The 15,507-nt window shown below is 46.9% G+C and overlaps 1 protein-coding gene across 1 annotated transcript in view; it reads right to left on the bottom strand.

Moving 5' to 3' along the window:
• The window catches only part of LOC144138154 (cell-death-related nuclease 7-like), an 83,557-nt gene extending 68,938 nt beyond the window's left edge, over positions 1-14,619 (bottom strand). The window contains exon 1 of the mRNA XM_077670293.1: positions 14,438-14,619. Coding sequence (XP_077526419.1) covers positions 14,438-14,586 — 149 coding nt within the window. The 5' untranslated portion in view covers positions 14,587-14,619. The remainder of the gene's footprint in view (positions 1-14,437) is intronic.
• Between the last annotated feature and the right edge of the window lie 888 nt (positions 14,620-15,507).

Genomic DNA, 15,507 nt, shown 5'->3' with positions numbered 1-15,507 from the left:
TTGTTCCACCGAGCGATCGTCGAGATTCTTCAGGGCGCGGTTCGACACCCGGTCGGGGCCCGGTGCCGACCTGCTGTAGAGTTCATGCAGTGCTGTCCTGATCTCTTCCACACTGAAGTCTCTGTCTAGTTCTTCGTTGGGTTCGCCCGCGTACGGGCCGTGCTGTACGGTCGGAATATGCGGCAGGTATTTTGCGCGAAGGCGGGCGGCCACCGCATCTTTACCATGTTCCCCGAGCTCCTTGTGTAGCAGGCGTGCAAGGTGGTCCCTCTGGTGAGACTTGGTGTTTTTTTTCATCCAGAAGACGCTTTAGGAGGCTCCAGGCTTTGCCGTTGTGCAGTTGGCCGTCCACCGCATTGCACAGCTCATCCCATGGCTGGTGGTTGATACGTGCGGCGGTGCTCCTTGATGCTGCGGTTTAGCTCGGCAACGTTATTTCTGAGCCTCCGGTTCCCAGCAAACCAATAACATCCCTGCGACGTCCCAAAAAGATCCGAACGTCTATGTCCCAGCAGTATCTCTATTAGACATCCGTACAACGTGCAATATTTAGTGAACATTTTTGGATGTTGGGATAACGTTGCTGGTACCTTAATGTCCGACGTTCTTTCAACTTTGCTAAAGACGTACTCTCGATGTTTCTGCTGCTTCATTTTGGGGACGGAATTTAGACATATTTTGCTGACGTTGTTCAGATGTTGCTGGTATGTCCGTTTTTTGCTTCGAACATGTCTATCGCAGTTACATTTATTTTAGCTATATCTGCTATACTTTATTTTCAAACTCTCCGCAGGAATACTGTATTGAAGTTCCCGAGGGGTTTTGGATGTGTTTTGTAAGGGTTTGTACCGAGGGGTTTTGTGCAAGTATTGTAATCCACCACTATTGCTTTGAATCTTTGACCTTCAAAACAGTAGCTCAATACCGAACCTCAAGGAAAGAGGCATGGACTTAGTGCAGAATTCATTTACAAGCGACGTTGCCAACGAGCATTCTAAGGTGTTTTTTTTTTGTTTTTTTTTTGGGGGGGGGTCATTGCCGTCAAATCTGAACAAAATATGATAGGATGATGAACGAAGGCGCAATCGGCATAACTTTACTTGCTACGTGATTTAACCTTGATGTTACGTACCGACTACAGCTTCATGAATTCAAAGTGTGAGCAAAGCAAATTTCGGGGCTGCCTTGATACTGAGGTTACCGTCAAACGTCGCTTGTAGGTTAAACGGCAAGGTACTCTACCTTTTTTTGCCTTGAAAAAAATTTCGATGACACCCTCATTGCAAAAAAAAAACAAAAACTAATAAAATCCATGAGGTTTTGCCAAGATTCGAACCATAGACTTTCAAAACACAACACCAGCACCTAAGTTCCAATCCACTAGACCACGACGGAAAACAATGCGTGGACCCAAGAATTTGGTGCCCTAACAGAGGCTGCCAGCGAATATTGTTGGGTGATTCGTTTTGGTCGTATATGACAAATTTCGGCGGTGCTAACGCTTGTTTCTTCCGCACCGATCTTGGATGCGAGGTCAATTATACTAGTACTGCAAGTGATGTAACCAAAGCTCCCTTATTTAAGCCAAGAAAAGCTATCGCGCTTTATCGTTCCCCCTATGCAAGCTACGGTAGCCGCGAATGAAATTGAATGCACCGCTAGATTTCTGGCGTTGATAAACTTTGTTCGTTACGCACCGAACTTGCAGACAAGCCCATCATGCTAACACTACAAGGCTACAAGGGATGTAGCCAGAGCTCCCGTATTTAACTCGCAAAAAGCTCTCCACCCCCGATCTCCCCGAGGAAAGCCAAGCTAGCCACGGAGGAATGCGCACTTTCGAAGAGAAATAGCTTGTAATTTGCCTCAAGGCACCAAATTACCGCACGTTAAAAAAAGGATTGTTTTCTGCGAACGTAATGACCCCAAACCAGGAGATGGACATGGAATCCGGACGATGTCGCGTGCTTTCGGATGCTTTCTGGCCCTGCGTCGACGCTGATATCTGGCGAACAGCATAGACATCGGAGTAGCAACATAGGAGCAGTGTGAGAGTGAACTTGCCAGCTCGGACCTAAGTAAGCAGCTTTGGCTCGCTGAAAGGGCGAAGACGGCAGGCCGCACCAACGGAGTCCTGGACTGAGGACCCCGCCCACTTCCAAGCTCGATCTACCTGTTCAATAAAGTTTTCTCCTCCCCGTCCTCCTCCCGCGTCAGTTCACGTCGCAGTGCATTTTGCCGACGCCGTCAACGCGGGGCGATGTCGACGCACGAAAGCATGGAAAATAAGCTGCAAGTGGTTGCGGCCTAAGAACAAACCGCAAAATTACGGCGCCCACAACCCCACGGCAGCTGTATTTCCACCGCACACCCTGAAGTTGCCTTAAATGCCGTAATCTAGATTGCCGGTACAATTACTTTTAAATGCAGAGCATTTCTTTAACTCACATGTAGCGTCCGCCGTCCGTCCACAACAGCTCAGCGCGCAGGTGCGCCCTCTCCCGCACTCCTCCTCTCCCGCATCACGCTACCCTTCTCGCTATCAACAACAGGTCCGCACCCCTCCCCCTCCAGTATATAAAAAATAATAGTTATCGGCGCCTGGTTTCGATCCCACGACCCTGTGGGCGGAACGCGAGGTACATGGTGCTCTTCCCACTGCGCCACAAAAGCGACACAGAATCAAAGGGTACGAACGCGCCTTATATCCTTGACTCATTCAAACTACGTCCAGAAGCTGCTGATACACGGCAGCAGTTGCATCGATCTCGTCTTCACCAGTTGCTGCAACGCACGACCAATGCTTAAAGACCCCTTAACAGTACACTTTAGCGACCACGAAGCCGTCGTTCTCAGCGTCCAATACAACGACAACAGCAACAAATAAATAAATAACCACTTACAACAACCTACTCCTTGCCGTCACTTCTTGCGTCACAAAAAAAAAGAAACATTGGGCCATTTCTCCACGAGGGGGACTCTAGTCGCAAAATCACGAAATTAATAATTAATATATGAAAGAAATAATAATAATTAATAGTAATAAGCAATAATAGTTAACACATTCACTACCACCCCACCACCACCCCCCAAACACCAACGTTAACGCAATACACCCACCCCCTACGCGACGCATTTACTCGAGTCCCCACTCGTGGGGAGATGGGCCCAATTTTTTTTCTTTAAGAGATACCCACGCACAAGCTTTTCTTATATATAATTGGAAACTAATATTTGTATTTACCAATAACTTGGGCATATATTTCGCAACGCGTTTTTATCAAGGTGGGTGTCTTTCAGGAACTAGGTTTTCCCTCGGACGAACACGAGACAGGAAGTCGCTGCGCGGCGAGTCCGATCGTCCGACAGTGTATTAACTGCACTCCGTATCGATACGCGTGCTTCAGGCCGGTGATGGCACGGCTGTGCACGCCTTCAACTTTCGTTATTTCGGTTATTTGACTACCATGGATTTATCTACCGGACGAAGAAATACTGCCAAGTAGTGGAGGTAAGTGAGTACTAGTGAGCCTTGTTTTCTTGTCATATGTATTTAACGTAGCAGAGTTGCTCTCGAACGCGTAAGCGGTTCGGTACGCGTAAGCGGTTAGCCCTAACGATTTGAGCGACTCGCTTCGTACGTTGCGGAGATTTGTCGGAAGACCTTTGTACCTGGCTGCTGCGTTTGTAAACAGAATCAGTTCTCGCGCAATTTCTAGCCCTGTGTTTGGTGAAGTGTTTGTGTTCTCTCCTATTTTGCTGGGCGAATGTTTTGATATGAGATAAGGGAAGCTGGAGAGTGCGAATATAAGTGCGTGTGCGAATATAAGCGTGTATAGGTTACACGCACATTGTGTACTTTTAGCGTGATATTGGTTTTTGCTTTGTTTCTGCCGATGCCGTTTTTTTTTCGTGATGATAATTTTCGGTTAAAAAACGTGCCCAATAAATTGAATGATTGCCGTGCGTGTAGCATTAAAATAAAATAATAAATCGAGTGAATTTCGAGAGTACAGCATTAGATTAAAATGCCATCTGGATGCTTTTTTCGCGTTTCGATTGAGTGTTCGATCTTTTCAAACGTTCAGTTTGGTCGTGAAATGTTTTAATGAACAACGTGTATGCAACCCGAATTTATTTGTAACGTCAGAACTACACGCATGTCGTAACTGGTACAGTAGTATGAGATGAGCAGCGCTGGTTGTGCTTTGTACTCTTACTGCAGCATCGCAAACGTAACTTAACCTTTCAGAACCTAGTAAAAATATTCAAAAATGGCTGTTAAATTTCTGTCACTTATGGAATTTTCAGCTTTTAATGAACTTAGTGTGGAACACACCTTGGTGATCAGAGTAATACAGCATTTGGGATTTCGCAGGTTTAAGGCAGAGTATGATTCTGGTGTGTGGCCTGTCGTTTGCTAATAACTTACATGTTGCAGGCTGCTGACTTGTGCAATTTAGACTATGTGCGAATGTGATTATGCTGTAAAAATGTCTTGCACTACTTTGATGCTTCCCGCTATACAACGTATACTTCAACTAAAAATGTAGGCCTAGCAGGACAAGCGAACAGGACAACATGAGGAGTGTTTCAGTGATGTGCTTCTTGAAGGTTTAGTTATGCATATATACCAGCTAGCCCACCTCGCCATTCTGCTGCACGAAGTATACGTCCATGGCAGTGACGCTGTCCTGGTTTGTGCATGTTTCCTTTTGCCACAGTTTGTGGACATTGCTTAATACGTGTATATATTGTCACTTCAATCCACCAAGCGGTTAGGATAGACACAGAAAAATGTTTTGCAAGTTCAGATGGGACCTGTAGCTGGCTAAAATGTCCTCAGAGTCCCCATTCGCGAAATAAAGTTCTTATATTTAGTGGTACCTCACATTAGCTGTCATAGTGTTAAGGTTGCCTTAGTAGTGCCAATGCTGACATTAAAGTATATCCACTCCGCTCTCTTCCTGTCCCTTAATGTTACACCCATCTTCTGGCCTTTTATTGCCTGCTAAGTCATCCTTAATTTAAGTTAGGCCCTTTTAGTTAGCCTGGAAGTTTCTGCCTCGTAGGCGAGTACCGGTAGGATGCGGCTGTCATACACTGTCTTTTTCAGGGACAATGTAAGCGGCCATTCTGTATTATACCAGTCTTAAAAATCTGTTTTAACAACACAGATTTTCCTGTACCCATCCCTAGATTGATGAACTGGCTTGCAAGGGAGGTGCTACTGCAACAGCCTGCACAAGGCACCTGTGTTATGGAACGGGACGCAGACGCGAGGCCATGGCTGAGCCGGACCGAGGTTTATTAGCTTCTTTTTCCTCTAGCCCCTGATCGCGATGATAGTACGCGGTCGTCTTCCTCTTCTTCCACAATTCCGTAACATACTCCCACCCCCGACGGTGGCGCTAGTGGTGAGGAAGTGCAGAGCAGATTAGTCTAGGCTTGCCGTAGATTAGTCCAATGTCAATCCTGCGGAGTCTGGAGGTGGTAGATGCCTTTCTGCTTTATCCTCCATCGATGCTTTGAGGCACGATGCCTTCTTCTTGACACTTTCTTGGCTAAGACGGGGCATGCTGTTTTGCTCGAACCGGAGTGCCTAACGAACATGCATAAATTGTATTCTGGATGCAGCCTCAATCGTCTGGTCAGCGGTCCCTTTTCCCTTTTCTGTTCACTTTCGATGTTCCTTTTGCGCACTGTCTGAGTATTTCCCACTTTCGTCTGCGGCATTGCCATTAACCTGGTTTTCCTTTCTTCTAGCGGTAGAACGGAGGCTTCAATTTCACGTGCTTGAATTCGCTTGTTCCGGGGTCTGCTAGTAAGCCGCTCGGTCCGTGACGGCAGTGCACGAGTGAATCTCTTCCTGTCGTGACACGAAGAACCACTTCCATCCGTTGACTTAATCTTCCTGTTGTCTATGTGCGATGGCTTCCTGTGCTTGGCCACGGGCGCATCAGAGTCCGAGATGGTATTTTCATCACTTCGGCGGAATGTCACGGCCCCGGCTGCTCGGTCGAACTTGGTCTGGCTGGTACATCCCACGGCCTGGTTTACCGACGATGTTGGAAATGTAGGGTCGCTGTGCTGCTCCGTGTTCTCTTCCGCTGAACACGACGAACTCGCGGTTTCGCAAGCAGCCCTTGTTGCGAATGGGAGTGATACAATGGCCACGTCCCTTTTCAGGGAGGTGCCCCCTCTGAAAGGATCCTGCGTCGGTTGAGGTGGCGACAGTCTTCGTCGCGGTGAACGATGTCCTCAACGTTGCCTGAGAGATTCGTTCCTTCAACGAAACCTTCGTGCGACTTATCACGTATGAAAACTCTTCGCCTTCTTCTAAGTCTGCCACAAAACTATCAAAGTCGAGAAGGCTCTGGATATGACCGTCCAGCTTTCGAAGTTCGTCTTGTTTTTGTTCTGCCATACGGTGCAAATCGATGAGCATACTTATATTCGATAGTGACGATTCCAAGACCCGAATAGTGGTGTTGGCTAGTTCCGTTATGTCCGCCCGGAGGATGACCCGCGAACTGATAAGTTGGTCCACGACCTGCCTGTCATCTAAACCAGAGAGCGCAGCGAAGCAAGGGTCGGGACTGTCCGATGGGTGGGGTTCATCTCCGGGTTCTAGGTGGGGGGTCTGTGTCCAGCACGCAGCCATGGCAGGCACCGTTCAAGGGTGAGGCCTCCGAAATGAGACGATCCGATGTACCTGAGGCCACGCACTACCTTGAAGGAGCTGCGCCGTGAAGTCCGCTGGTCCGTCGTTCCCGGGTTTCACGGCGCCAGAAATGTTATGGAACGGGACGCAGACGCGAGGCCATGGCTGAGCCGGACCGAGGTTTATTAGCTTCTTTTTCCTCTAGCCCCTGATCGCGATGATAGTACGCGGTCGTCTTCCTCTTCTTCCACAATTCCGTAACAACCTGTTCAAGCTACTGCTGACGGTCAACTTGGCGCAGGACTTCTCCTGGTTTGGGAAACAGGGAACACGCTTTTTTCCACCTGCGAGTGGCATCCTGCATTGTGTGTCACTAGATATCTTCGAGTTGTTACAGACATCAAATTCTTTCACCAGACAATGTATAGGGCCAAGATTTTTATTGTCAGTCACATCCTGCGCAAATATCAGCTTTGTCGACAACCTGCGGCTTCTTAGTTTTTATTTCTAGAAGCGGTATTAAATTTCTTTCTTCCTTTGCACCATAAAATTTTTACTCACTTTCCAACCAATCCGGTCTGCAAATATTTTTGCAGTTTCTGGCACCACAACGAAGAACGCAAACTGTTCAAGAATCCCTACCATAACTGATGATGGAGGCATGCACCACTGAACCATTATTGAATCATTTCCGTGCTTGCATGCGTTTTTATTTTGTGGGATTGTTCTTTGAGCGTATCCCTTGGTGTGAATCACGTAGCGAAGTAAATCTGTCTTCTTGTAACAAATACTCAATCATTTCCGTGTTCCCCGTTTTTTCATTTGTTCCCAAATCATATCACTTTCTGTGAAATATTAAAATAGTGTAACCTTTTGTTTTCCTAACCAGAATTCAATAAGTTGTTTCTAAAGTTTTTTGTTGTTTTATTGTTATCCTGCCATTTCAGTAAGTGTGAATCATTTCATTACTTAAATTTCTACTGCTCTTGTAACCGCCGTAGTCATTTCTTCATACACACCTTTTCTATAGATCATAACCATTTCCCTAGATCTTGGTTTGTTTAAAGTAGCTTAAATTTGTATGGCACTCACAACCACCACTCAGCACCACTTCTGTGTTTCCTAGGTGCTTTTGTTTTATTGTTCCACAAACTTTTCACTACATGTGAACTAATTAGTTCCGTAAATTTGCTGTGTTTTTATAACCACCATTCAATCATTTCTTTGTTTTCACACTTTTCTTGCGTTGTTTTTCAATCAATTATTTTAATGCGCGATATTTCAAGTTGGATAACTATCTTGTGCTTGTACACTGGGTTTACATGTTTGCTTTTCTTCCTTTTTGTGTCAACCTTTCTGCTGTGTGACTTATTTATAGTCATGAATATCTGTACTATTATTGTATTTGTACAATGTGTACCCTGTGGGCCAGGGCAGATAGGAATGAAAATTAAAGTGGTTGTGTTGCGAAAGCATATTACATATTTTGGAAGTCAATATAAACTGTTTTACCTGATGTCTTTTGTGTTTTATGTGTACTTTGAAAGCGTTCTTACTACCCAGCTGCAGGTACTTACAGATAGGATGGGAGACTGTCATTTTAATTAGTTTAATTTTTGAATTGTTGCTGTGATAGTTTATTTGCAGAAGGCCTGTACAGCCGTGCTGTATGGTACAATTCGATGACGCTACTGTGGTTGCCTTAGTGTCCAGGGCGCTTGTGCTGATCAGGACTGGTTTGCTGTTACTTACTGCCTCTTGTTTTCGATGCGACATTTCTTGTTTAGAGCTGTGCTTCGTGTGCTTCTGCGAGAGTGTGGTCAGCTTGGCACTTCACATATGAGACTTCATGCAGAATGCAGCACTTCAAAAGTAGAAACACATTTATCTAGAAACCAGGCGACAAGTAACAGCAAACAGTGCTGAATAGCTAGTAAGACATGTATTTGAGGTATAAACGCCCACAACACGTGGGCAACCTTGGAAAGGGGGCTGGCCAAACTTTCAAATAATGTATAAAGAATGTAAATTTCAGGCATACAGGTTCATCTCAGCAAAATCATACTAACGTACACAAGTCATGAATATAAAAAAACTAATGCTTGTGCCAAAGACAAAAAACCAATGTAGAACAGACATCTATATACGTCTTGCATGCATACCACAACAATATCCATAAGACGTACCACTAAGATAACGTCCCGTAAACAGCGTATAAAAGTAGTATGAGGCGTCTATTGGACGTTATCCTTCGTGTGGTTTAGACGGGTTTTTTGCAGTTGTAGCAACGTTGAATATATGTAACTTTTATCCCAACGGTACGTCTCCTGGACATCTGCAATGTCGATTGCTGACGTTTCCGGGATATCTGCACGACGTAACGTGGTTTGCTGTGTGGTCTTCCAGACTGAGGTTCGAATCCTGCCGGTGCATATGTGATTTTTTGCGGTTGTAAATGCTATGCCCACGGACTCGGATGGACAGTGTGCGGTCCTAAGGCACTCCGCACCTAAATGAAGTGGTGAAACGCGGTCCACTTGGGGAGAGATGTGAAAGCCTGTGGACGAAACGATCCGGACCTGCCAGTCTTGGAGATGTTTCATGCGCAAGTACGTAAATAAATGTGAGATGCAACAGCCTTGTCTCCGAAGAAGGGAGGGGGCTGCTAGCTCTGCTTTTAGTCCTGCAGTGCAAGCTATGTCATTTTTAAACAAAAAAATGTGTACGCAATGCCGAGTCGCATAAGGTGGAAGAGAGCTTCCCCATATCGTGGCACCTCTACATTCAATCGGAACTTGAATTTAATAGAATCGAAAGAAGTGTAATGAGCAGAGACTTCAAAAAAGTTTTGAATGGGGTATCAAGGCAATAGCTTGTGATTATTATTATTATACTCTGGTATTATCCCCCAAAATTGAAGGGCTACTTCAAAAACGATAAGTGTAAGTGATCGTTTCTATAAACCTTGATGTTGATACGGAAACCAGAGCCATTTTGAGTTTTGTACCAGCCAACCTTTCGCCTTTTCTTTGTAATTTTTTTGGTTGTATACAAGGGCGTTTTCTCTCGGAGGTTACTGGTGAGCGACCATGAATGGAGAACGAACGGATCAAAGTTTCCATACTAGGCAGGACCACACGGGGGAAGTGAATGATGTTCCCTCGGTGTCTGAATAGTTTTACCAAATGACGGCCCCGGCTTTTGCAGCTTTCATTTCAAACATCCTACATAGTGTAATAATTAAAGCCGCAACCTGTTTTCCGAGAAAGACTAACGGAACGCGAAGAGAAACTCATAGAGAGCGTTTTGCACCCTCTATAATGTTTGTATACGGGTTAGAATCTCAACAATTGCCCGGTTAGGCATTCCATACAATTGTGCCCTTCTGTCGCGGTGCTATTTTGACGCTGTGCAGTTTTGTCATGCGCTCTTCTGACGCGTGCGCTTTTGACGCCGTGCTCTTCTGTTCCGTGCTGTTTTGTCTCGAGAGGGGACATCCTCAGTGTGTGGCTCATTTGGGAACAAAGCATCGTCATCGTGACAATCCAAGACCTGAACGTGGCCAACGCCTTGGCGCGGGAATTCACGCTGAAGACTGCAAATGGAGCCGGTCGAACACCCTAACAACGACAAGGTTGTCGTAGACATACATTTCAAGGGGGCTTTTGACAACGTAAAACACAGCGTCATCTTTACTCACCTTAGTGAGAGCCATTGCGGGGAGAACACTTTCAACTACATTAAAGACATTTTTAATGGAGGACCGCGCGGCCCTAGTTCGCGTACAAGACCCGGGACACGGACCCTACGCGTTGGGAACGCGGGGCACGCCACAAGGCGCAGTGTTGTCCCCGCTGCTCTTCAACCTCGCAATGCTCCATTTCCCCACCCATCTGGCTGAGGTCGAGGGAGTACAGTACACGCTGTACGCCGATGACATTACCATTTGGGCAACAGAGGGCAACCTAGGAGAGCTTGAAGAACGCTTGCAAACAGCCACAAACATAGTCGAACGATATGCTATGCACTGCGACCTTCAATGCTCACCCCAGAAATCTTAAGTCGCACATCTCCGTTCCTCGACGAAGTGTACGACGCCAATACGTCTCTCCCTGGCCCATGGTCCCATCCACGAGGCTAGGGAGATCAGAATCCTTGGACTTTTTATACATCAAAACCGCAGAGCGGACACAACACTCCAAAAGCTCCGCAAGGTCGGAGAGCAGGTAGGTCGCATGGTTCGCTGGGTCTCCAACAGGCGGGGGGAACTTAGAAGCAGGGACGCGATGCGACTCGCGCACGCTTTTGTTACGAGCCGGATACTTTATTCGACACCGTACCTGCACTCGCGGAAACACGACGAAAACTGTGTGGAGGTCGTTCTCCGGAAAATCCTGAAGAGCGCGCTGGACCACCTTATCACTACCTCGAACGCGAAGCTTCTCGCGCTGGGCATGGTGAACACGTACCGGGAGCTCCGTGAAGCGCACCTCACCAGCCAATACACTCGTCTAGTGCAGACCGAGTCCGGCCGTCGCCTCTTGAACCGGATTCACGTGCAACACAACCACTACACGGAGGGAAGGGTACGAGTGCCCGAACTGTGGAAAGTCGCCATCCGAGTTCGACCAATCCCCGCCAAAATGGATAGAGAAGACCATAGCGGCAGACACGAAGCCCTGGCGAAGGCTCTGCATCGCCACTACGGCAATAAACACGGAGTGTTTTACATGGACGTCGCGGGTCCTCCACGAGGAGGATGGTACATGACCATGGTGATTCACGAGGGAATGCAGGTTGACGGCATTTCGTTTAAGACCCCCAGCGCAACGCATGCCGAAGAAGTAGCGATTGCCCTCGCAGCTTCCCACGCTTCGTCTAAATTCATCCTGTCCGATTCGCGAGGAGCGTGCCGGAATTTCGAGCTGGGTTGGACCACGACCACCGCTCAGGCAATACTTCGAAGAGCTTGTTGGGACAAGGACCCCACCTTCAGATATCTCGTTTGGACTCCAGGTCACCAGGGCTTCCCAGGGAACGAGGCCGCCAACTCGGCCGCCCGCGCACACAACTACCGGGCACCCGGCGTATAATCCCAGAAGACCCAGAGTCATTTGAAGACATCTCCGCCCAACACAGGGACAAACATCGTCTGTACCCGTCCCCCCTCAGGGGGTTAGTCAAGGCCAACGAGCGAACACTTATCCGCCTCTATACAAATATGCTGCTGTGCCCGGCGGTCATGAAACACTTCGACCCTTCTTTTACTGGCCTCTGTCAGCTCTGTGGGGAGGTGGCTGACACCTACCACATGGTATGGGCATGTCAGAGAAACCCTTCCCTTCCTCGTAATCCCCACCCCAAAAGAGAGGACTGGGAGGCGGCCCTGAGTGCGCGCGGGGTTAAATTCTCAAAAAGAGAGCTTCTCACGCAACCAATCAGTCTTGTTGAACGTCCTCATGCAAATGTGGTTATGCCGTTGACACTAACAGCGTGCATCGAAGAGGACGGGAGTGTCGACTCCCAGGGTGTCATGGCCTTTTTCGTCATGGGAAGACAAGCGCTGCCCAGGAAAAAACAATTTCCTTCGAGAAGACCACTCCACACCCCTGTACATCAGGGCCCGCTCGGTGAATATCTTGGGACTCTAGTTGTTTTGAATATTCGTCGATTAATCTACTAGTTTAACTTCACTGGTTGCATTAACCTCTTATCATTGCGCATTGCACGTATTGATGCCATTCTCTTGTTACGTTATTACAGATACTTCATTACTTCATGTTACGCTATTACAGATGCTTTTTTCCTTTCCACCCACCCTTTTCCCCCATATGGCCTTCAGCCATCCCTGCTAATAAATGTTCTTCGTTCGTTCGTTCGTTCGCACGTACGGGCAATTTCTTTCTTCAAGCCAGGCATATATATTTACGTGTGATTCATTGTTGTCTAAGTTGCTATAAAAAAGATGCCGGGTCACAACCGTTACGAGAAGCGTTCATTTACAGTGTTTTCCGGTGTTTGCCTAGCTGGGTGCGTGCGTGTCTACGCCGCGCCTGCTTTGAGGCCTTCGTCTCGAGAAACTCACGCGGACTTCTCCCTGGAAGGCTACAGTGCATAGGGTTTCATATATAGTGAAGGAAAATATGTCAATGCAATGTTGTGCCGTTGTGGGCACCGATATGGCAGCTGAAAGCGTTGCTCTCCTACTTGGCCTTAATTGCAACATGCCTTCTTGTGGCCCCTGCCATCAAAGACAGCAACCCATTGCACAGTAACGCAGTGGCTTGCGCGTTGTGCAATTGAGCCCAAGGCGCGGGTTCTGTGCCGGCCGCAGTGGCCTTGTTTTGGTGGGGGCGGAAAGAGAAAACTCACATCTGTCCATATTCTGGCGCACGTTTGAGATGCCCAGGCCTTCAAAATTAATCCGGAGCCCTCCACTACGGCGTGTCTCATAACCAAAGTGTAGGTGCATCGCAATGAACACCAAAATTGGGAATTTCTTTCTAACAAGGGCAGAAAAAGCAGCAAGTTTTTTTAAGGTTGTGGGAAGCTTTTAAAAAGTTTCTGACATCGAAGTATTATACTGACCACACCTGTATGTTGACAAAAACTTCAAATTGTTTTTCAGAATGCCACTAGAAAGATTGCTAACTTACGGGAGCAGAAACGGTATTTCGCATGCTCTGTTTTATTGGCCTGCTCAGAACAGTTGTGAGCACTCCGCGGACAGTCTAGGACTCCTCTCGCAATAGAAATTTTAGAGGCAAAAAATACGGAGTGTTCCTGGGTCAGTTCTGAGCAGTGAGTACCTTGAAATAAAATATAGGTCAGCTCAGCAAGCCACTGAGAGATAGGTAATGGGAGTAACGCTTAGTGGTCATAGGTGAGTATCGTATATTATAGAACAAAGTTAATTCAGAGACACTCAAGTGCAAATTAAGAGGGAAAGGTGGGGTTTGGGTGCACATTAAAATCGGAAGAACAAAACCATGTGGCCCATCCGTTCGAGTTCCAGAATGGCAAGGAAAGGACAGCATTATGGCAGCAAAATGTAGTGAAGCTAATGGTAGAATGATACAGGGGAAAATAATTGATTCAAATTATTCATTATTTAACACGCCTTCATCCTGCGCTGAACATAAATGCCATTGCGATGATTATGAAGGTGGTTGTGGGGTTTGTGTTTAAATGTATGAAAATTAGAGCAAATTTTACCTTTTTCACATGCGGTGTATGCTTGGCTATAGGGGAAAACTTGCCCGTACGCGCGTACAGACGGACTTTATCAGCACCTCCCTCTGAAACTATTTCCCGTCTATAAACCCTGTCTTGGTACCGTATTGTCTTCAGCCAGAAGAGGCACAACGTATTGAAGAGCTACTCTTCTGCACAAGTGTATTCCAAATATCATTTATTCCGCTAGTGTGTATCCTTTGATTGTGGAGGGGATATTCTGCCAGTTATCAACGAATGTAGAGTGGGCCTGGGCTCAGTGGATAATTGATCCCTACGTGCGTCGCGCGATCACCCCACCTTACCGTACTTACTTAGCTCGACAACCCTTCCGTGGTGATGCGGTGGATAGAGCCAAGAGTATAGCACACTGTTGTCGAATCAGGCTACTGCACAAGGATTTACTTAATATCGCCTATGCCACCGGTATATGTGTTCATGAAAGGGAGGATTTTTATCATAGTTCTCGCATTCTGTGTTGCGATAAGTTACTTCGAAAAAAGAGTAAACCCAGATTGTTTTAACGTCCACTGGACTCACCAGTCAACGCTTCTTCCGCGTGCATCCTTGCAGGATATTTCCGTATTCTTAGTTGCTGCAGTCCATGGACTAGGTCTCCTAGTATCTCCTTCGACGAATAACGAAGCCGTGACGGCGAGAAGAACTAACTTAGCCGCGGCGCAATCCATAGCATCTGTTGCTGACCGCGTGTTCAGTGGAGATGAAAGGTCCCTTCTGGAAGACGATGGCTGTCTTGCATTAATATCCAAAAAGACACCTTTGATGCTCTACTACTGACGTCACCTCCGAGTTTGGCTGACGTCACGACAAGAATACTTTGCCCAGAGCTTGTCAGGCCAGCTCTATCCACACAGCTGCTTTCGAATTGCATAATTCAGCTACGTCAAGCCGGGCAACTGGGCGAGTTGGTTGCAGCCGAGCATTTCATTTAGCCTCCTGTAGTGACGTGCATTCCGCTACTTGATTTTCCCAGCAATCTGTAAACAAACACAGCAGCGGTATTCCTGACTACCTCGATAACCATTCTGGTGCATATCCACCGAAGGACTAAAAAGAAGCTTCTAGTACAATGCCCCTCCCATTCGTCAACGTACGAATAATTACTTTACAGCTCCTTCAAGCTTCAACTGCCTTTTCTCGATGTTTTCTTTTCAATCCCACCTTTGTCCACCGACAAGAAACAACGAAAAGAAAGGAAGTACTGGCAACAGAAGGTCATTCACTGACCTTACGACTTCAGCTCGGTATAATATCTTTCTTTAGCGGTGCCAGTAAATGCGCGTGCAACGTAAAAAAATATTTGCGAATGTCACCTGATCGTTGCACCGTCGGAGGAGGCGGAGGAAAATTTTTATTTCCAGCCTGGTGATGTGGAAGGGGTCCCTCGGTTGTTGGTTGAGCAGAGGCTGTGACGGTCTGGAGAGCAATGCACTTGTGTCCGCCTGGGGTTTAAATCAAAATCAATCTGACTTGAATTCAGAAGTAAATTTATTTCAGTCTTTCTCCTCAAACGTGCCTGCCGAAGGTTGACCATCACGAATATACGCCAGTTGGCCCCAGTTTAATTCTTGCTGCTGTTTATTGTTCGC

The sequence above is a fragment of the Haemaphysalis longicornis genome, unplaced genomic scaffold (genome assembly GCF_048455015.1).
Source record: "Haemaphysalis longicornis isolate Haplotype H1 unplaced genomic scaffold, Haemaphysalis longicornis Haplotype H1 scaffold_5, whole genome shotgun sequence".
NCBI classification, from domain to species: Eukaryota; Metazoa; Arthropoda; class Arachnida; order Ixodida; family Ixodidae; genus Haemaphysalis; species Haemaphysalis longicornis.
This window is presented reverse-complemented; position numbering and strand designations above follow the sequence as displayed.